This window comes from Dromaius novaehollandiae, chromosome 21 (assembly GCF_036370855.1).
Source record: "Dromaius novaehollandiae isolate bDroNov1 chromosome 21, bDroNov1.hap1, whole genome shotgun sequence".
NCBI lineage: Eukaryota > Metazoa > Chordata > Aves > Casuariiformes > Dromaiidae > Dromaius > Dromaius novaehollandiae.
Genome location: NC_088118.1, coordinates 8355147 through 8375867, shown reverse-complemented (window position 1 = coordinate 8375867; position 20721 = coordinate 8355147). Strand labels below are relative to the sequence as shown.

At 62.8% G+C, this 20721-nt stretch overlaps 1 protein-coding gene across 13 annotated transcripts; it reads left to right on the top strand.

The window, feature by feature from the left end:
- The first annotated feature begins 273 nt into the window (after positions 1–273).
- Positions 274–20530, top strand: ST3GAL4 (ST3 beta-galactoside alpha-2,3-sialyltransferase 4). Of its 13 annotated transcripts, none has more exons than XM_064524347.1 (13): positions 274–318; positions 8451–8526; positions 13107–13226; positions 14006–14081; positions 16120–16201; positions 16976–17056; positions 17164–17261; positions 17806–17866; positions 18574–18669; positions 18836–19025; positions 19169–19312; positions 19401–19544; positions 19705–20530. In XM_064524347.1, exons 3-13 carry the CDS (start codon positions 13194–13196, stop codon positions 19789–19791), a joined length of 1092 nt encoding a protein of 363 aa, XP_064380417.1. In that variant the 5' UTR covers positions 274–318; positions 8451–8526; positions 13107–13193; the 3' UTR covers positions 19792–20530. The 13 variants fall into 13 exon arrangements, with proteins under 13 accessions (XP_064380417.1, XP_025953102.2, XP_025953103.2 ...); XM_026097317.2 differs by lacking the exon at positions 274–318 and adding an exon at positions 1014–2660; XM_026097318.2 differs by lacking the exon at positions 274–318 and adding an exon at positions 2995–3562.
- The last annotated feature ends 191 nt before the right edge of the window (positions 20531–20721 follow it).

Here is a 20721-nt window from a genome sequence, read left to right as displayed (position 1 = left end):
GAGCGCGGGAGCGCCGCTGCCGGCGGGCGGCGCCGGGGACCCTCGGCGGGCTGGGCTGCGCCTGCCTTCCCGGCCCGCCGCTGCCGCCTCCCCCGGCTGATCCGGGCTCTGTGCGCAAGCGTGCCCGGGGCTCCCCTCCTCCGCCCGCCCGGCCCCGGCTAACTTTGGCATCCGTCCCCCCAGCCTTGCCCGCCGCGGAGCCCCACCGCCGCCGCTGCTGCTGCTGCCGCCGTCTCGCCGGGCCTCCTCCGCGCCGCAGCCCTGCCGCCCCCTCGCCGGCTCGCCGCGGCCCAGCGCGCCCGCCGTGCCCGCCCCATGGTGAGTGCGCGGGGGCTCGGGGGGCGCGGGGCGGGGGGGGGGGGGCTTCCGAGCTAAAAATACAGCCGCAAAGCGGATTTGGGAGCTGCGGAAGGCTGAGCTCGCCCGCTCCGGCGCGCGGGCTGCGCCGTTGTTGCTGCGTCTGAACTTGCGGCCGGGCTCTGCCCCTGCTGTGCTGCTTCTTTAGGCTTGCGAGAGGAGGGGGGGGGCGAGCGGGAGGCTGGCAGATCTCCGGGGGGGTCGGGGTGGGCGGCAGAGCAAACGGCGCCGGCAAACTTCAGGCTGGGGAAAGGGTTTGCGCGAGAGGCGTGTGGGGGGGGGGACGCTGGTGGGGGTCGTTAGACCGGGGGTGGGTTATCACCGTCCGTCCGCACGGCACCCCGAGGCAACAGCGGTCGTGCCGGAGCGATCCCAGTTCGTGCAGCTTGCTGCCGGGAGGCAAGAAAGGGGCATTATTCCTGTTTTTCAAAAAATGAGTGCCTGGATGCGGCGGGGTTTTCAGGTGACACCATTTAATGGAAGGCAAACCATGTGCAGACGCAGGGGCTGGGGAACGGCGAGCTCCGCTCGTGTCGCGTCCTTCCCACCGGCGTCTCCCGCGGCACAGGGAAGGATCCCGGCCCCAGCGACGCAAACCCAGCCCTGAGAGCCTGCGTCTCGCAGGAGAGCGTGCCGGTGAAAAAGATGATGGTTCTTACAGGAAACCAGGCTCTGGATTGATTTCTGTAAACCACTGCTTTTAAAGGGAAAAAAAACAAACCCTCAGGGCTGGTTCGGCACCCTGGGTCACTCGTGGGGCCGTCGTGGAGCCATCGGTGGCTCAGTGAGTCCAGTCTGCCTTCCTCACCTCGGCAAATTGTTGGAGAGGAGCTAACCGATTCCTCGCGGCGGAGCCTTCGGAAAGCCCTGCTGAATTTGCCCTTCTCCCCTGGCGAGCGGCTCTGCCGGGATCCCCCTGCGACAGCCCCGTCGGCTAGAGAGGCTTTCAGCGGGGCAGACGGATCACACGGACTCCCGTCAGCTGCATTCATGGAGGCTTTACGCAGCCGGCGACTGTGCGGAGCGGCACGGGAGGCCCTCTGCAAGCCCCGGGGAGGGCGCGAGCCCTGCCATGTCAGCCTTTGTCTGCAGAAACAACGCATCTGGTTATTTTAAGCCCGTGCGACAAGCCTCCTCCCTCTGTATAACGAGGGGACCGGGAGAGACTTGCCCAAAGTTTGGCTGGAGTCAAGGGCGACTGGAGCAGAAGGGAGATCCACCAAGCACTGTTAGAGAGTCCTGGCCTGCGGAGAGAGGAGGAGGCCAAGAGCCCAGGACAGTGTGCACAGCCTCTCCGGGTGGATGTCACCAACGAGCGGCCTCTTCCTGGGGCCCGTTTTATCGCCAGATGATCCCAGGAACGTGCGTTGCGCAGCGGTTGGCTACAGGAACGGGCGCGCAGCATGGCCCCGTTTAACGCATCTTTGGCTGACGATGGGCTGGCCTGGTCTTCTTGACCACATCAGTGCATCCCAGATCTCGCACGCTTTTCCCTGGAGCGGTTGGATGTCTCCGAATGCCTTGGAAGGACAGGATGGGAGAGCTGAAGGGCTCACCGGGCTCCGCTGCCCTGCGTTTTGGGAGTGGGGATTGAGGAGCCAGGTGGGATGGAGGTACAGGTGCAGCAGCAGAGGTGGCTTTGCCTCCCCCCAAAACGGCCCAGAGAAAAGGGATGTATCCTGTGCGGAGGAAGACACCATCGGGATGAAGGAAGACGGTGTCCTGGGCACATTTGAGTGTGAAGCCCTTCCCTGATCAGCAGAAGCTCTGGAGATGCTGGGCTGCCAGCTCCTCGTGACATGTCACATCTGTAATGAGTTCCTCGTGTCGCTGCGAGCCATAGCACGGGATCAGCATGGATTGTAAAGTTGGAGCAACCAGACTCGTGTCTTTAAGCCTGGATTTTTATAGCCTGTGTCTTCTGCGGTATTGAAGGTCTTGGGCTGTCGTATAGCTAGTGAGAGAAACAGCGGAGCGGAGGAGGGCTGGCAGATAGCATCTCCAGCCCATCAGGGAAATAACCGTGTCGGCAGAGGCAGGAAGCTTTGACCGCAGAGATAGCGAGCGCGGGACGATGTCACGCCTTCCCATGCTCCAACCCGACGGGCTCAAACGGGGAATCTCCTGGCAGTTCCAGCGGGAACAAGCCATGAGGGATCCCTTTCCAGTGGAGATGGCTCCAACAACCGTCTTCCTGCCGGGCTGTGGACGGGGATAAGGGACCGCAAAGACCCGATGTCCCCCTCCTCCAGAGCCACGTGGCAGCGCTGGGTACCGCTCCGGCAGCACCTCGGGGGATTCAGGTGAACGTGGGATGCGTGCGCAGGAGCCGGGTGGGCTCGGTACCTAGTTATCCGACGGTATCCACAAAGCCGGGTGCATCTGCCACATATTCCACTGCTCGTTCTCTTATATAAGCAACAATATCCTGTTGCTTTAGTCCCTCGTATTCCAGAGCTAATTCCAGCTGTCGGCGCGCGGGGACCCCGCTCCTCTCGGAGAGGCTTTGCCGTCGGGACCCCCAAAAATGCGTGCGGGCAGAGCGCCGGAGCCGGGGCTCCGTGAGGCGAGCGCTCTGAAACCAGCTGGCCGGCTCGCGGGAGGGATCGGCGCGAGGAGGTATAAATCTGCCGCGGCGGCTGGCAGCCCGGGGAGCCGGCACAGGAAAAGGATGGAGGAACGATTTCCCCTTCCCCGCAGTTGGCTCTGCTCTCAGCTGCCGTCTCCTTGAGAGCTTTCACTACTGTGCTTTTTTTTCCGCTGCTTTTTCCTTATTTTTCTCAGTTGTTGTTTCTTGGCAGGTTGCATAATGCGGCGATTGTGTAAGTAGCGGTGATTTCGCATGCGGGACCGGGCCCTGCTGCTGCTCGGGGGCAAACCTGTCTGCGCCGAGGCTGGTGTCCCGGCGATGCTCCCCCGCTCCCCCAGGCCTGCGTCGCGCCGTGCCGGCCACCCGCTCCCTCCCAAGCCGCTCCTGCCCGCGAGCCTGTTCTCGCAGCCGTCAGGAAGTAGATGGAGCCCGTACTAGTAGCTTTATTTTTGCAGTAAGTAGAAGAGGAAATGATTTAACGGTGTACGCGGCTATTTGCAAATTCTGGTTCTCTTTTAACTCCCTCCCGTTGCTGCAGCGCTCGGGTGCTTGGATGCCCGGGGGAGCTCGTCCTTCCAGGAGAGCGCGGCTCCTTCGGCCGAAACCCTCGGGGAGGTGCGTTTATTGATCTTCCTCTAGGAAAACCCTGCGTCGTCTTGGGGAAAAGAAAAGAAAAGGCTAGTTCCTGCTAATCTCGCGTATTTACGACTCCTGACCCCTTCCACGTGACCGGGGCTGGGATTGGAAGTTTCCTCGGGGAAAGGGAGAGCCAAACTTGGCCGGCGGCGAGACGTGAAGCTGCTGAGCCGACTCCGGCAGCAGCTAATCGCGCTTCGGCGCCTGGCCGTCACCTCGGAGAGACGAGCCTCCCCTCCGGTTTTGCTGGCGCTGCTCGGGGCTCCGGCTGCTTGCTGGGAAAACACGGGGTGCTCCGGCTCTGCGGGAGCCGCCAGAGAAGGGCGGGACGCGCCCCGGCCTCTGCGACCTGCTCCATCGCCTTCCCGTTTCCATGGCTTGGGAGCGCGCGGGAGCCGGAGGAGGGTGTGAGGGAGCACGCGAGTGTTTGGGAACAGCAAATATTTCTGCCGCAGCGGGGCGAGTGGATGCACGGGTAACCGCACGCATCCTTTATTTGCTTTTTCCTTCCCGCAATTCTTTTTGGGGGATAAACTGCTCTCGTGCAAAGCGAGGGACTCGCTGGGGTGAAGGCGATGCTGCTTCGGCCGGGCGTGCGCTCGAGATTTCCTGAGCGCGCAAACCGCCGTGTTTGCGTGCAGGTTATTTATATAAAGGGGATGTGGGTGTTGATGCAAACCGGCTTCTCTTTTCTTTTAAGGTGTACGTGCCTGCCCCGGCCGCGCAGAGAGGCACGGCAGGAACGCGCGGCGGCTTAGGCGTCTCGGCAAGCGGGTTTGTGCGCCGGTGCCTGCAGGGTTACGCGCTCGGGGCCGGCGCTGCGGGTCCCCGCGCGTTGGGTGGGGGTTTGGGGCTGCCGGGAGTTGCCCCCGCGGAGCAGCCTGCCGGTTGCGGCACGTCCGCTGCCCCAGCGAGAACCTTGGCGGTTTCTGCGAGCGTGTCGCAAGCAGCGCCGGCGTTTGCTAATCGGCGCCGGGTGGGAAGGAGGCGGCGAATCTGCAGGGAAATGCCGGCTCTGGTGCGCTCCCAGGTATGAAGCGCGCTTCGGAGCTTGGCTGGCTTTGCCGGGCCAGGCTTAGTGCCGGGGCTGCGCGTCCCCGCGGAGCGCCATCCCACACCGACACGGCTGCTCCAGGGCTCTTCTCTGCGCCTGGCTAGCGTCGAACCCGGGCCGCGGGTCGCGGGAGGAGAGCGCGTTTCAGTGGAGACCAGCCTGCTGCGAGCACGGCCCGGGCTTTTCTTTCAGCCTCATTGCTGCTGGAGAGCCAAACTTCTCTCCGCAGAAGTGTTTATTCAGGAGATTAACGTTTATACCCTCGCTGGTAACACAAACAAGGTTATTTTTGAAGAGGTGAAGCCTCTTTCTGCCACCACGCCTGTGAGGTTGTATCAACAGACCTGGGGAGAGACTTGTCCTTTCGCAAAGCAGGAGCGTGGAAGCGCCCTGATGGGTCCGATGGCGAAGCCGCGTCCAGGTCGGAGCGCGAGGGCTGCCGACTCCCCTTCGCAGTGCTTTGTTATGGTTTGTAGGTTTAAAAATATATATGAGACACTGCTCCGCTGGTTCTCCGAAGGAGGCTTTAACCTGAGCTCACACCATTGGAATTCCCTTCTGCGCCTGGGAGAGGCTCTTAGCGTCCAATCGCTTCCAGATGCCGCTTCCACTTCAGCTGTTCCCCTTGCAGGACGCCGCCGGAAAGCCCGCCGTGCCGCGCGGGGCCTTGGCGTCCCCCGGGGCGGCCGCCCGCTCGGAGCCCCCGTTTCCAGCAGAAAATGGGGGAAATGCTGGGGGCGAGCCCTTTGCTTTTAGGAGGGGGGAAAACGCCGCCAATTCCCCGTTTGTTTTGGGTTTTGGCCCGCGGATCTCTCTGCTGCTTTGCGAGCCAAGCTGAAGAGCCCCAAGGCCTGCCAGGGACAGTTAAGCTGCTAATAAAACAGTCCTTAATTGTGGCGATCGCAAGGAGATTATTTCCCTGGCCCGCGTTCAGCCCGGACAGTTGCTCCGTGTCGTTTCGCTTCCATCGCAGCTGGATTTTCCTTCCCGGGACGTCGGGCCCCTCCGTTGCTGGAGAAGCGCCCTTCTGGTGCGCCCGCGAGAGCTCTCCTCCCGCCCCGCTGCCCATGGGGATGCCGGGGACGCCTGAGCTCCCTGTCAACCCACGAGATGGGGGGGCTGGTGCCAGGCAGGCGGAGAAACGAGAGGAACCGGGCGAGGTGCGAGCGACGGGGCCGCGGAGACCCGCGTTTGATTTGCTCGGGGGCGATGCTGGCCTGCGGAGCGGGGAAGGGAAGCGTGGGTTAAACCAAATGCTGCCTTCCCCTCGCCGAATTCAGCTGGAGGAGCAGGCCACGAGGGAACGGAGCCAAGGATGGGGAAGTCCTTGGGCCCATCCCTGTCTGATAACCGCTTCTGCTTAAAAAAAAAAAAAAAAAAAAACAAAATCACAAAGAAGTGTCTGTTTGTGCAAATACGGGCTCGGCAGGTTTGCCTGCAGCTTCAGCCCGCGGAGCGAGCTATGGTATTTGGGCTGGGGGGAGCAGCCCAAAACAGCCCGGCTTTCAAAGCGCGCTATTTACGCAACAAAAACGTGATTTGTCTGTGAGATGCCGCTTATCGCGGGATGGTCGCGGCCCTGTAGCGCTCAGTTCTGGCTGTTCAGCTCGCGTGTCCGGGACGGGAGACGTGGTGGCTCGCGGCGAGGGCCGGGGACACCTGAGGCCCTTTCCCTTGCCATCCACAGCGGAGCTGCGCTGCGGCTTCGCGGGGCTTACCGCCACCTCAACAGCGCGGCCGCTTAATTTGGATGCCGGTAGAGATTGCATTTACAAGTTAAATCGACAGATTATCTGCGTTATGTAAATGCACATTTAAATCGTGAATCGTTTCCTGCTTCCAGGCAGCCCCGGGCGAGTCCCGGGTTTTCGGTACCAGCTCTCTGCGGTTCTGCGTCGCGAAAGGCTCCGGCCTGGAAAGGACTGCGCCCCACAGCTGTTTCTTGCGCTGCTCCCTCCTTGGTGCTGCTTTTTGGGGAGGTTTCTCGTGCACCTGCAGTAGCAATCGCTTGTTTTCAGCTCAGCTGCTGCTCTGGATAATCCAGCTCTGTGTTGCTGGGTCTCTCCGTGGCATCGCCCGTCCTCGCCTCGGGCCGCAGCGGCCGGAGTCCTCTGAAGAAAAACACTGCGTTTGCAGCAAAGGGTGAACGTAACTTCCAGCGACAGCCCGTCCTGCTCGAGAAGGAAGGGAAAACGTGGTCTATAAATTAAAAATGAGGAAGGGTGGAAAATCACTGAGGGAAAGCGAAAACCTGAGAAGCGCGGAGCTGGACGGCTAGGAGAACTCGGAGACGCGTAGGAGCTGAGTAGACGCTTAAGGAGGCGCCAGGCATGTGCCGAGTCGCCCCAGGGCACGCAGCTGCTCCTCGCGCCCTTTCCCCGCTGCCAGCCTCTGGCGCTGCCCTGGGGCAGAGCCCTCCCACTGCCCCCGAATCTCTTGGCGATCAGGTCCCGGCTCTTCTGTCACTGTTGGGAGTTTTGTTTTTCCCCTCCAAACTCAAACTTTGCCAGAATCCACCTAATTCCCTGAAGCGTTCTGGTTTTGCTAGAATGGCGCTTTCCAGCGGGAAACTCTCCGGTCGTGGTTTTCTAGGCTGGCTTTGGGGCTGGAGGCTTTGAACGCTGCTGAGCTTGGGGAGGTTTTTGCTTTGTTTTGCTTCGTTTGGGGGGTTTTGTTGTGTTCGAAGGCCGGAATTGTTGGAAGGAGGCCGGGCACGGCTCGAGGCAGCCGCAGGTGCTGCTTTCGGGCGGCACTGCTCACCTGCTCGTATCGAGTTGCCTTTCTGGGACCCGATCGCAACTTTGGTGGCTTTTGGGTCCCGTCCAAGAATGGACGCGGCGTGAGAGCCAGGCTCAGAGTCAGCAGGGAGGAGGTGGTGGCGCAGGTGGGGGGCAGGCAGGGGCTGAACTGAACACGGGTTTGGAGCAACCAGATGAGGATGCGAAATAAAAACCACCCGCAGCTTCCCTATGTGCCTGGGGCTGGACGGAGTCGGTGTTCAGCATGGTTTTGGCGGGGGGAGCTGTGATATTTTGCTCCCAGCAGCGCGTGTCCGTCCTGCCGCAGCCCTCTGCAAAGCGCCGGAGAGGGGAACGGGCCGACTTAAGGTTAATTCTCGCCGTAGGATGGTTTCTCTCTCGGCAAGTTTCCCAGCGAGGGCTAAAAGCTCGCTTACAAGCGCGATTTTTGCTTTTCCCCATGGCTTTCAACAGCTCCAGGCCTCGCAGAGCTTCCTGGCGCTGACCCAGGCCAAGGGGACGCGCAGCCGGGGCGGAAAACTTGCCAACATGTGGTTGCTGTGGCCACCGAAAGGGCTGGGGCCCACAGGTGATGGGGCCTGGCTCGTTCCCCACCTGCCCCTCGTTAGTGGTTACCCAAGCAGGACGGGAAAATTAAGGTAGATGTAGAACAGCTGCTCCTGCCTCATGTAAAGGCAGTGGCTTCTCTTGCAGTGCAGCAGAAGCGTTTCTGCACGCAGAAGCTTCTTGCTGTGGTTATTTTTTCTTCCCCAAATCATGGTGCGGAGCCTAAAAAAAGCCCCTGCGGTGGCAGTGGCCGAGGTGAAGGTGCCTGGGCCGGGGAGAGGGGGACTGACAGCGGAGACGCGAGGTTAAACCAGCTCCGGGTCGGACGGGGCTGAAGCCCGGGTGAGTGCAGCGTGGCCGGGTGCCACGGAGCTGCCGTGAGAGGCCAGGGCTTGGCAGGAGCCGGGGTATCTGCAGGCTACAATTGGAGTTTATCCTGCCCGCGGAGAAGGCCACCGTCATGTGCAGCTTGCTCTCGCACTAAGACTTTCTCTGTTTCCTTCACCAGGGGAAGAGAGGATGGATCTGTAGACGCCCAGCCTACGGGGATATCGCCGCCTCCGCTCGGATCGAGAGGACGGACCGTAAGTAGCTGCCGTCTCTTCCTGGCTCCCCGTGTTCCCCTCGGTGCCCCGGTAGCAGAGCCGAGAGCGCGGCTTTCTCCCAGAAACGAAACACCGGGCTCTGGAGCTCGTCCACCCCAGAGCGGGAGCAGCGGCGGCGCAGCAGAAGCAGCCAGGGAAGCGGCAATGCCGGCATCGCTCGCTCTGGGCGCCAGAGCTGCGCCGGGCGGATCGGGTTGATGGATAAACCGAGGGACATTCGGGGCGCAGGCCGGTGCCGCAAGCGCATTGGGGCTCCCTCGGCCGGGGTGGTTCCTGGGGGAATTGGCAGATGCGCCTGTGAGGGGGGATTGCTGCCCCTCTCGCGGGGTTTTGTTGAGGGCGGCAGCCCTGGGGGCGGCCTGGCTGCCCCGCACAGGCCCCCGCTGGTTTTTCTGCTGCTGGGGGAGGCCATTGGGCCGGCGCAAAACAGGACGTGGGTGCTGGCGCGGAGAAAACCCACGCGGAAACCGTGGGGCCGCCCAGCGGGTGAGGGTTAAGGTGGCGAAAAGTCGCCACCGCCCCGCGGGTCTCTCCGGGCGCTGGCTTCGCCCTCCTCTCGCCGCTCTCCGCGTCGCCCCGCGTCTCCCTTGGCTGCGAGCCATCCCCAGGCGCCTATTCCCCGGGCGAAAGGCGGCTGGCGAGTAAACAGAGCGACGCGGTAATGGCGACAAACAGCGTCTGGTATCCGGTGGGGAAACGGCAGGACCCGCTCGGGTAAGCAGGTGAAATCCTGCGCAACGGGGAAGAGCGAGGCACAAAATTAGCATCGCTGTTGAGTTCGCCCGGTGGGCTGAGCCGCAGCGCCGCAGCCGGGAGCTCCTGGGTGTTCTTGCTTTGCCCCGGAGCGGTGGTTTCCCCCGCCGCGTGCCGGCTGGCCCGGGGGCGGGAGGCGTGCCTCGGGCGGCCCCTCGCCCCGCGCGCTCTCCGCGGGTTCGTTTTGCCCAAGCTCAGCCCTGCGCCAAGCGCACGGTGGGGATTTTCCGCTCCTCCGGCTGCTCGTTTTTCCTCCGGCGGCGGCAGCTCCCGTCTCCGATCCGGGGTCAGCGGCGGGGCTTGCCTTGACGTGAGTGTGGGGCGGCGTGTGGTAGCGACGCGTTCGATGCCTCGGTCCTCCTTAAACAGCTCGGCGAAAAATTCCCGCTTGGTTATGGCAAGCAGCGTCTCGCCAGGAGGGTCTTTTTTTCTCTTCTTCTTTTTTAAATAGCGGAGGGAAAAGAACAATTAAACCCAACCGCGGCTCCGCTAACAAAGCCAAATTACCGTGCAGAGAACCGAGCTGGTACCTCTCGCAAATGGAATAAAATAAAGCCTAATTAACCGAACGGGAGCCGCTGCCGCTGCTGTCGGGCGAAGCCGGCTCGGCACCCGCGTGCATGGAGGAGCTGGGCAGCTTGTGCGACGCCGGCGAGGTAAGGCCGTGGCGTTTCTGAGTGTTAGTGTGATTAATGATGATCGTTAGCGCTTTGAGCGCCTTTCTGCGCGCGAGAAGGACCCATATCTCCTCCTGAGATCCTCTCCTGGTCGGATGCTCCCCTCGAGGGTGTCCGGCTCCTCTCTGCGGCATGTCCCGACAGCCCGGGCGTTTACAGGCCCGGAGGCTCGTCACCCGTCCGCTGCGGCGGGGGGACGGAAGATCTCGAGGGATTCGGTGCGGAGCCAGGTTGTGCCAAGGCTCCGGGATGTGCAGGAGCACCTGGTTTCCCACTTGGGCTGCGGCGTCGCTCGTCCCACGTCCTGCACCCTCACGCGGCTGATGGCTCCGGACCCCGGAGAGCGGGTCCTGCTAAAAGCCCCTTTTTGGGGAAATAGAGCGTTAACGAACGTTTTGGGCTGAAACGCTGCGGCCTGCGGTGTTCGGCTGCACTGGTTTGTCCCCTGCGGCCGAGAATCAGCGGTGGGGAGGCTCAGCAGGAGGTTTTTGGACTATTAGGTGCAAATACCGACACCGTTTCTGCCTTAGCCTGGGAAAGGAGCGCTTTGGGATTGCACGGGGCCGGGTGTTTCCTCCGGAGGAGGACTTGGGTCGCGTCCCTGCTGCGAGGGTCGAGCTGGTGCGGGAGGACGGAGAAATGAGAAGAATTTGTGGGAGAGGAGAGGGAAGCGCCGCGGCGTGTCCGCGCTTGCCGCTGGTGCCGCTTCTCGGGGGAGCTGGGGCTGCTCGCTGGCTCTGTTCCCGCCGGGAAATGCAGGTTTTTGGTGTTTGCTTTTCTTGGGGAGCCGCGTGAGCGGGGCCGAAGGGGCTTTTGAGCTCTGGAGCCGAATTTTGCGGCCCACCCGCGGCCGAGACTCGCGCAGCGGAAAAGGGAGGGAGCCGTGCTGATTTACACCGGAGAGCTGACCCTGTGCAAACACACGTGTGCTACGCAGGCGCCTGCCGCGGGGCGCTCCGCTGCTCCGGGGGAGGTCTCGGTGCCTTTCGCAGGGAAAAGAAATCCCGAGGTTTTTCCCCCTTGGGTTTGGCATGAGCAGCTCGGAGCGGAGAGTGCTTCCATGGCGAAGGAGCGACCTTCGGGGGCTGTTTGCCAGCTCCGTCGAAGCGACGTCGCGGGTAGACACCACGACGAGCCATATCCGTTTCCTCGTGTAAATCCGCGGACAGCTTCTTATTTGTCCAAGATACCGCGGGCCGAGGAAGCAGCCTGCCTCTCGTTAGAGCGCAATTAGAGCCCTTCAAGCGCTCTCGCGAGTAGCTGAGGCGCAGAAAACGTGATAAACGATGGCATTTGCCGCGCTAACGAAGCAGGCTCGGCCCGGCGCCCCGCGGCCTCGAGCAAGCCGTCCCCAAGCCCCGACCCGTCGGCAAGGCAGCGCAGGGGGCGGCAGGGACACGGCGAGCGGGGCTGCAGCCGCTGCCTCGGTGCCCCGGTCCCGGCAGGGCTGGGAAACGCGCCCGGCGCCAACGCGATTGTTTGGGCGCTGAAACCCTTCCAAGCAGATGCTGATCCCCGCAGCGCTGCCGCTGCCGCCGCCGCCTCCCTGCCCAGCTTCAAAGCGGCGCCCGCTTGCCGCTGCGGTCCGGGAGGAGCCGCTCCCGGTGCACCTGCAGGGCGGGGGCCGCCCTCCTCTCCCCCTCCGCCGCCGCCGGCCCCGTGGCTCCGAGAGCGCCGAGACCTTGAGCCGCAGCCTGCGGAGGAGACGCCTCGGCGCGGCTCAGCGTGGCGGGAGGGATCCGGCCCCAGGCGAGCCGCCGATCCGAGGGCGGGGGGAGTCAGCGGCACCCCAACGCTCAGGTTGGGCTCAGGTTGCGGCACGCAGGGGTTTGGCGGAGGCTGGGTAATGAGCCGGGTAATTTGACATCTTACAAATTCCTGCGGTAACCGACGCCGTAAATCAGGGAGAAAATTGCTCGATTCTGCCTCTGCACCGAAAGCTGCTGGTTTGTGTCTGGGGGAATCGGCGGGAGGTGGGTGCGCTCGCCTGCCCCAAATCCCTCTGCTGAAGAGCGCTTGTTTAACTCGGTGTTATTAATTGTGTTTGCCTTAGCTCAGCTTTATCAAGGCTCAGCTTGTGCATGCAGGCACGAGGAAACATCCTCCGGCCTGAAAGAACAATATTTGGAGAAGCTGGTACGTAGAAGGCAAACACGAGAGGGGAGGCTGCGCTTCCCAGTGGCAGGAGCGTCTCCGGGCAGGCAGAGGGGCAAAGTGCGGCCGGGGCCGGTGCGAGGCAGGAGCCGCAACGCCTTATTGCCCTTGGAGTCGGCAGCTGCCCGCGGCCAGGCCGGGGCTCGGCACGGGGATCCCTGGCACTGGCTCCCCGGCTCCATTTCGTGCTCCTGCTCCCGCTTTGGTAGCATTTGCCTCGTTGCCTTCTGCGGCGCTGCTGGACCCTTATTCCCTGCGATAACGACCTCTAATTCTGCAGCGCAAATTAGCTGAGCGCCCCGGAGCTGACGTGCCTGCCGGCACCGACGGGCAGGGCTTGGGACCGCAGAGGTTTTCCGAAGATCGTCCAAAGCCCGGTCCCGGTGGCCGGAAAAAGAGGTGGTTTTTCTTTTTGCTTTGCCGCAGCTGATCCTGGCGCTTCGGGGGCGAACGGGTACCGCTCTCCCGACTCCCACAGAGCCGGTTTTGCCATGCTAACTTGGGCGCCTCGTTTCCTCGGCCGGGCACGCGGCAAACGCCGCCTCCGACATTTACATCGCAAACGCATAAATTGGGAACGCCTGGTCGGTACCGAGCCTGTGCTGCGCTCCAGCGGTGTGGGATGGATCCCTCTGCGGCTCGGGAGGAGGGGTTATTTCCTCCGAGCGCTTTCACGTTCCCTCCCGTGGAAGATGCCTCTTTATTTTGCGAGCGGGCAAACTCCTGAGCTCGTCTGGGCCGCAAAGCGGCGAGCGCGACGCCGAGCGCCAGGGTCATTTGGGAAGAATGTCCTGGCCCGCGCTGCTGGCAGGCGCCGCCGCCGCTCCGGAGGGGCGTCTCGCTCTCCGCAGGCACTGGCGATATAAGGATTTCCCGGGAACGTGATTTAATTAGGGAGTTGTGCGAGACTCCGAGGAACGTAGTCCGAGGCTACGGGGGCAGCCGTGACCGCAGGTATTTGCTAACTTATTCCAGGAGCCAGAGGTTTCGGAGGCAGAAGAAGGTTGTCCTGCCGCTGCGGCTGGTGTTTGTGCTGAACGGGCAGAGGTCCTCGGTGCTGGGATGGTTGAATTAAAGCAGCTGGAGTTTTTGCAAGTACGTGATGTGCGTCGCTTTAACGTTAGTCTGCTTAGTCCGTCGTTTCTGCTCAGCTTGGTGATGGGTCGGTGCAGCGGCCGGGCACGTGGCCTCGTAGCTGCCAGCACCTCTAGCAGCTGGTGCCGCTTCAGCGCTCGCGGCACAACTGTGCTCAAAACTCGCCCAAAGTTGCTGCTAGATACATCAGGGATTAGTCAGTCGGGGAACTTGGGGGGTTTTTTGGTTGGAGCTCTAGATGCAAGCCTCGATGTGTGATGCTGCTCCTCCCTTTGCGCTGAAGCTCGAACTCGGGTTTGTTTTTCCCTTTTAATCCTGGACTTTAGTAGTTAAATCTGCGTTTAGATGCACCAGAAGTCAGAGGCTTCTTGGGCACCGCAGCACAGCCGTTAGCCTGGGCTTATAAATTCTGGAGGAGCCGCATCCGTATCAAAACCACATTTTGTGAACGTGGGTCAGAGACGTGCGAGCGCATCTGAGCGCAAGCAGAAATCTCGCAGAGGGTTTTCACCGCGCGCCACGGAGCTCGGCCGCCGTCGCTTCCTCGGGAGCGTGGCTGGGCGCGCGGCGGCACCGAGGTCCCGGCGGCACGCTTGCGGGGAGCTGGGCTCGCGGCCCTGTTGGGAGGCGGGTGTAATAACGTCTCTGCGGCATGATCACGCCTGAGAAATGTGGGCGGAAGCGGGTCGGAAGCAGCCTTTGGATCTTCTTGCAGGGGTGGGTCTGGTTGCTTCTGCCCAGCGGAGCTGACTCCCTTCTCCTTTCTCTTCTCGCTGCAGGTGACCAGCGGCAGCCGCGATGAGAGCTCGAGCCCTCGGGTGACACCCCCCTCGGTGATAAAAATGCTCAAGTCTCGTGAGTCCGCGTTCCCGTTGTGTCCCTGCTCCGGGAGGCTCCCCGGGTCGCTGCGCTGTGGGAGGGCTCCTGGGGACCTTCTTGCTTTCTCTTGAGCTGTTTGCACGGGGTGCGGGGTCCCTTTTCGTGGGGATCCCGAGCGGGGATAGAGGGGGAAAAAGGAGGTCCCCAAAGTTCGCATTTGAACCCTCCCTAGTGACATTTTTGTGGTTGGGGACACTCCGTTTGGTTACATCAAATGACAGGGTGTTATTAGAGGCTGAAAGTGTGCTGCACGTGTGTTTTTGGTGGTCCCACCTCTTTCCCTGCTTGTGAAACCCTCCCACGCTTCTGCTGCTCCCCACGTGCTTCGTTACCTTTCCCTCTCCCTCAGCTGCCTGCAGTCAGCTTGCCAGAGCCTGGCGCGCTCACGGCTGCCTCTCTCCGTGCAACGCTCTAACCCGGCTTTGCCTCATCGTCTCGCCGCCTGCCCTCGCAGGAGAGGTGGGCGCCGGCCCCGCGCCGCTGTTGGGCTGCGCTCCGAGCGCGAGCCGGGGGTCGGGCTGTGTTTGTTTTGTCATGGGCTCGCTATGCGCTGCTCCCTGCCAGCGTCGGCCCTGCTCCGCCAGGCTCACGCGCCAGAACCTGGCCGGCCGTCCCGGCCGCTCTGGGACTTGAAACGAGGGATGGAGTTCAGGGGCAGTCACCAGGAAAGGGTGTGCCACGTTTGCGGTGCTTGTGAAGCCTGCTGCATCAGCCAGGCACAAGGAAATGGCGGAGCAGTGGTTTTTGGACCTAGGGCATGAGATTGAGGTTCAGCCTTGAACCTGCGGAGGAGGGAACCATGCCAGCAAGGCCAGCGCTGCTGTCTGGGCGAAGGGCTTTGCACAAGATGGCGAAGGCACAGCGGGAGCTGGCCATGGATGCGTCCGGAAACGAGCTTGGGTTAGAGGGAGGTGTTGGCCAAGAGCGACCTGCCCAGGGTGGTGGATCTACCGGAGCATCGGCGTCTTTGCAGATGACCCCTCTGGTGTTGAGCCCACGTTTTCTCAGCGTGTTTTCTGCAGGTGGATTAGGGGCTCCCGGCACCTGCTCCGTCCCTTTCTGCAGTAGAGCTTGGGGACGGAGCTGAACATTGGCACGGCTGCGTGAAGTCGTTGCCGCACAGATGATACCCCATGCGGGGCGGGTAGAGGGGAGGGAAAGCTCTCGCGTGAGCGAGGTCTGCCAGCGTGAGGAAGGGCGCAGCAGGGGTGCGACGGCTCATAAAGCAAGGTGGGGAGCGCAGACGGCGGAGCTGGTTTCCTTTAACATCTCCAGAAAGGATTTAAGAAAGGAACCGACAGCTCATAAAGCTCATGTTGAAGCCAGACGGGGAGGGGTTTTGCAGACTCCAGAAACGGAAATTCAGCAGTTCTGCTGCTCTGTGCCTCATAAAGTTGTCCGGCGAACGCAGTGGAGTCGGTGCTGGCTTACATCTTCCAAGGGCTCAGTACTGCAAGGTGCAGGGTGCCTGGAGCACTCTCCTCTCCTCCAGGGCCTCCACCCTGAAGGCAGCGTCGGGCTGGTCGTTCGCATGGCCTGGCTGCGGCCAGAAGCACCTCGTGCCGAGGGGTTTGGCGGAGGTAGGCAGCACAGGCATGAGCGAAGCGGCAGGAACAGAAAGATTTCCTGCTGGTGACATCCACTGGCCACGCTGATTTCCTGCAGGGATGTCGGGAAAAGGCACTTGCTCCGCGTATTAAAAACTAGGCGGGATGTAGCGGTGGAAAACCATCATCGAGGAAGGGAAGTGTGGAGCAGGCATCTGAACGGGCGTTTTTCCTCCTCCTTCGGCTCTTCCCTCGCAGAAAGCCGAGTGTCCTAGACGTCGCCCATCCCTTCTTTCACGTGCACCCGCGTGCTGCTTCCTGGCTCTCCGTGGGCTCTCCGTGCCCAGGAGCACCGCGGTGGGGCAGGGCTTCCCCCTCCTCGCCCCTTGGCTGCCGGGCTTTCCCACCGCGCGCGGGTTCGCTTGCTCCGGCCTCACGGCCCGTCCTCTTCCTCTCTCTGCACCTAGGTGGGAAGATCCTTGGAGTGCTGGCTTTGTTTCTGGTGATGGTGTGGTACTCGATCTCCCGGGAAGACAGGTACATACAGCTGTGAGTGTATTTTTTAAAGTTTAAGCAGGGGCAGGAGGCTCGGCTTTCTGCCCCTTCCTTCGCCCTCAGGAGGGGCAGCGTCTCGGTCCCGGGCCCGCGGGGGCTTTGAGCCCTGCCGATGCCTCGCGTAAAGCCCGTCTCGCTGGAGACGCCCGGGAGAGACGAGGCGGCTCGGACGGAGGCACCGGCGCCCAAGCGGGGGCTGTGGCAGCGCCTTCAGCTTCTGCCGGAGGTGGGTGGACACGGTGCGAGGTCCCACCTCGGCCTGTCCAAGCCGTGACGTCGGAGGTTGGACGCCGTCAGCGTCACTGGGCAGCGGATGAGGGATGTGGGCCGCGATTTCCCCGGCCGTGGTATCCTGTCACTGTGCTGCTGGGCGCTGGGCAAATTTCAGTGATTCCCCTGACCTTTGGAGATAGGAAAATCCCACCATTTTTCCAGTTGTGGTGATGCTGATGAAGGCAGGGGAAGTTTATAGCATAAGACCTATTAATAGCATAAAAGAGAGACCTTTTCTGGTGTTAGTTACACTGAAAAGCCCAGAAAATAAATGACTTTTACCCAGCTGGCAGGTTCTTATTTCAAAGACCGAGCGCGCACTGTAAGATCCAACCTCTGCAGGACAAATCAGTGCCATCTCGGCTGGTTTCCTCCTCTAGCAGGGCTTGAATTAGGCCATGGTTGCGCCGAGTGCTTAATCAGACTTTGCCCCCGCTCTGTCCCGAGTCCCCTTCCCTGGAAGCGTGGTCACTGGTTTTATCGTTGCCCTTGCAGCTTTTATTTCCCCGTGCAAGAAAACAAGACGATGTGTCCGGTCGGAGAGGTGGAAAAGAAAGCGGCGCAGCTCATAGCGAAGTGAGTGAGGGCAGCGGGCGGGCGGGAGGGGTGGGGAGCCCGGCGCAGCCTGCGGGTCCTCGCCCACGCTCTGCCCCGTGGTCTCACTGGCGCTTTGCCCCTCGCAGTTACACGAGGGATCACCCGCTGTTCTTGCAGCTGAAGGACTACTTCTGGGTGAAGACGCCGTCGCTCTACGAGCTGCCCTACGGCACCAAAGGAAGCGGTAAGCGAGCGGGCTGGCACCTCGCACAACCTGCCGTGGTGGGTTTCCCTCCGCCCGGCCGCCTCCCGTTGTTCCCTCGGGTTTCAGCCCGGGCTGCTCGTGTTGGCGTTGCCCTTGGAGGCCGCGTGGACGTGGTCCTAAAAACAGATCCGGGCTGATCTTTGTGACTGTTTCTCTTTTCCCGTTCGCAAACGATTTCAGTCGGTGCTTGTGTTTATCAATTTTGAGGCACGTATCTGGTCTGCTGGCGGTGCGTGGCCCCTACGAAGGGGCGGGGGCACAGGGAAGGAGAGGCTTTACTGAGCCCGGTTAAAGGGCTGTCTCTGCAGCTCTCCAGGAGCCGCAACAGGTCGAGCCTCTGAGCCCGCAATGTCGGCAGTTAACGAGGTGAAAAGTGACCCTCAGGGATGAAGTAGGAGCCGGGGTGTCATGGCCGTCGGCGAGGTGCCTCGCCGGACGCGGCGCGGCGCAGGGGGTCAGCTCCGGGGAGCGGGTGTCTTCTCCAGAGCGGCCTCACCACCTGCTTCTTGCTGTCCCTCTGCAGAAGATGTCCTCCTGCGCTTGCTGTCGGTCACCAGCTACGCCATGCCCGAGAGCATCCAGAGGTAACAGCAAGGGTGCTTTGGATTTGTCTTTATTTCCTTTAAAGTTGCTCTCCTGAGAGGCAAATTTGCCCCTGGCGGTTTTGCAAGGGCAAACTGTCTCCGCGGGACGAGACTGGGTCCAAAACGAACCCGATTCGATAACCAACAGCGAGGGCGGTTGGTAACGGGTAGCACGCGGGCGGCGAGGGGAGCTGCCCCATCCTCCCATGCGCTCCCGGCACCCTGCGCCCCTCGCTGCGGTGGGATGGGGGCTGCGGACCCTGTGCCGAGCTCCCGGGGTCTCAGCTGGCCTCGCTGCCTGCCCGGCGTCTCGTCTCCGCACCGCCTGGCCCGCGCCCAGTCCCCGGGAGGCTTCCCGTCTCCTCCAGCCCCGTAGACGCTGCTCCAGGACACGAACTCGCCGGCGCTGCCAGCACCGCGAGTGCTGGCGTGAAAAGGCCGTGAATCACTCGGGGTCTGCCTCGGCCCGAGCGCGGAGCGAGCTGTTGCATTTGGATGGAGCGGAGGCGGCTGGGGGGGGCCAGAGACCCCAGGGGGGCTGGAAGAGGGCGAAAACCCTGGGCCTCCACCATCCCCGGGATGCAGGAGTGGCGGAGAGTGTCAGCAAGCTTTGTGCCTGGGAAAACACAGGGTTTCGAAGCCCCTTTGGGTGAAAAAAGGCCTCGTTGCCGCGCGTGGTGGGCTCAGGCGGTGTTTTTCTCTTGCAGCCTGAAGTGCCGGCGGTGCGCGGTGGTGGGGAACGGGCACCGGCTGCGCAACAGCTCCATGGGGGAGACCATCAACACGTACGACGTCGTGATCAGGTGCGGTACCGCCGCTCCCCGAGACACCCGCCGGCGTGGGAGCGCTGGGACAGGCGGCCGGCGGTCAGCGCCGCCTCGGCCTCCCGGCTGCTCCGCGTTTGTTCCTCCCCGCTCCGGCCTGCGGGTGTGATTGACGCCTGTCGCTCACCGGCTGCCACCCCCGCAGGTTGAACAACGCCCCGGTGCACGGCTACGAGCAGGACGTGGGCTCCAAGACCACCATGCGCCTCTTCTACCCGGAGTCGGCCCACTTCAACCCCCGCAGGGAGAACGACCCCGACACGCTGCTGGTGCTGGTGCCCTTCAAGCCCATGGACTTCCAGTGGATGGAGGCCATTCTCAACGACAAGAAGCGCGTGAGTGCGGCGGGAGGCCTCGGGGCTGGCTCCCCCCGTCCGCGCCTCCCTTGGGGACCAATCCTGCCCGTGCCCCCTGCCTGGGGGGCTTCTCCTTCCCTGTGGGGAGGGAGGTCGCGGGACATGTTGCTGTCTCCGCGCAGGTTCGAAAGGGCTTCTGGAAACAGCCCCCTTTGATCTGGGATGCTGACCCCGAGCAAGTGCGGATCCTCAACCCCTATTACATGGAAGTGACTGCTGCTAAACTACTAAACCTGCCGATGAAGCAGCCGCGCAAGGTGAAACAGGTGAGGGGAGGCGGCCGGCCGCCCCGCGGCTCGCGCAGGGGAGCTGGAGTGCTCAGCGCCTGGCCTCTCCCTCTCCGTCTCCCTGCAGAAGCCGACGACGGGGTTGCTGGCCATAACCTTGGCGCTGCACTTCTGCGACCTGGTGCACATCGCGGGCTTCGGCTACCCCGACTCGGCCAACAAGAAGCAGACCATCCACTACTACGAGCAAATCACGCTTAAGTCTATGGCGGTGAGCGGCTGCCCGCGTCCTGGAAGGGGGCCCACGCGCGGCCCCTCGCTTTCGGCCTGGCATCCGGTGCTCGGCTGGGCTCTGCCAAAACCCCCGTTCGGTTTAACGAGCTCAGACTAAGGCTGCCGTAACCTGATGGGCCGTTTCCTCTCTCCCGCAGATGTCGGAGCACAACGTCTCGCACGAGGCGTTGGCCATAAAGCGGATGCTGGAGCTGGGCCTCGTCAGGAACCTCACTTACTTCTGAGGGGCCTCTGGGCCGGGCGGCTCGGGCCCCGCTGCCTCGCAGGGACGGTCCGCTGGGGCGCCGGGGCCCCGGGGAAGCGCCGCCCGCTCCCCGTCCTGCCTCTGCCGAAACGCCGAGCGGCTGGGGGGCTCCGCTTGGGGGTCTGGCCGGCTGCGTCCACCTCCCAGCCGGCCTGGGGGGCTGCCGGGGCGAAGCGCCGGGCCGCGGGGGCTCCTGCCTGTCTCCTTCTCTCCCCCTCAGCTCTTCCCTACCAGGACGACGGCCCCGACGCGGGGCCCAAGCGGCGAGAGCCGGCATCTCCGCGCGCCTCTTTTGGGAGGAGACGGGGGACTTTCTGTGGCGGAGCCGCCACCGCTCCTCGCGGCAGGGACGGGGCTCGGCGCCCCGCGCCGCGGGCTGCAATAGGTGTAAATATTCAATTCCTTCCCTTCCCCCCCTCCCTCCTTTTTTTTAAAGCCGAGTCCACAGTTGCGGCGTTCGGGGCCGCGATCCCCAGAGGCCGCCGCTGCCTCCCCCGGGCGAGGGCGGCCCGGAGGCAGCAACGCCCAGCGCTCGGCACAGATTTAATTTAATTAATTTAAAAGGTTATTTATCTCGGGAGCCCGCCTCCGCGGGGCTGCGCCGGCCCCTGGCGCCGCTCGTCCCGGCGCGGCAAGCCGGCTCGCGCGGGGCCCCGCCGCCGCGGCAGGACCCCGCGGGCCCCGGAGCCCCCGCGCCAATAAAGCCGGTGCTGAGTCTGGGCTGGCGTCTCCTTGGGTGAGTGTGAGTATTAGCGTGAGTGTGAGCATGAGTGTGAGTGCGTGCGGGTGGGGCTGAGCATGGGAACGCGAGTATGCAGTGTGAGGGCAAGTGTGAGCGAGTGCTCAAGTGTAAGTGGGGTGTGAGTGAGAGGCTCTGGAGTGGGCATGAGGGATGAGGTGGAGGTGTGAG

Excerpts from the sequence above, each read along its gene's own strand:
- ST3GAL4 (XM_026097314.2), top strand. The coding sequence starts at position 7,641 with ATGGTTTTGGCGGGGGGAGCTGTGATATTTTGCTCCCAGCAGCGCGTG. Across the intron at positions 13,227-14,005 it reads AGCAGCTGGAGTTTTTGCAA|GTGACCAGCGGCAGCCGCGA; the intron begins GTACGTGATGTG and ends TTCTCGCTGCAG. Across the intron at positions 19,313-19,400 it reads AGCCGCGCAAGGTGAAACAG|AAGCCGACGACGGGGTTGCT; the intron begins GTGAGGGGAGGC and ends GTCTCCCTGCAG.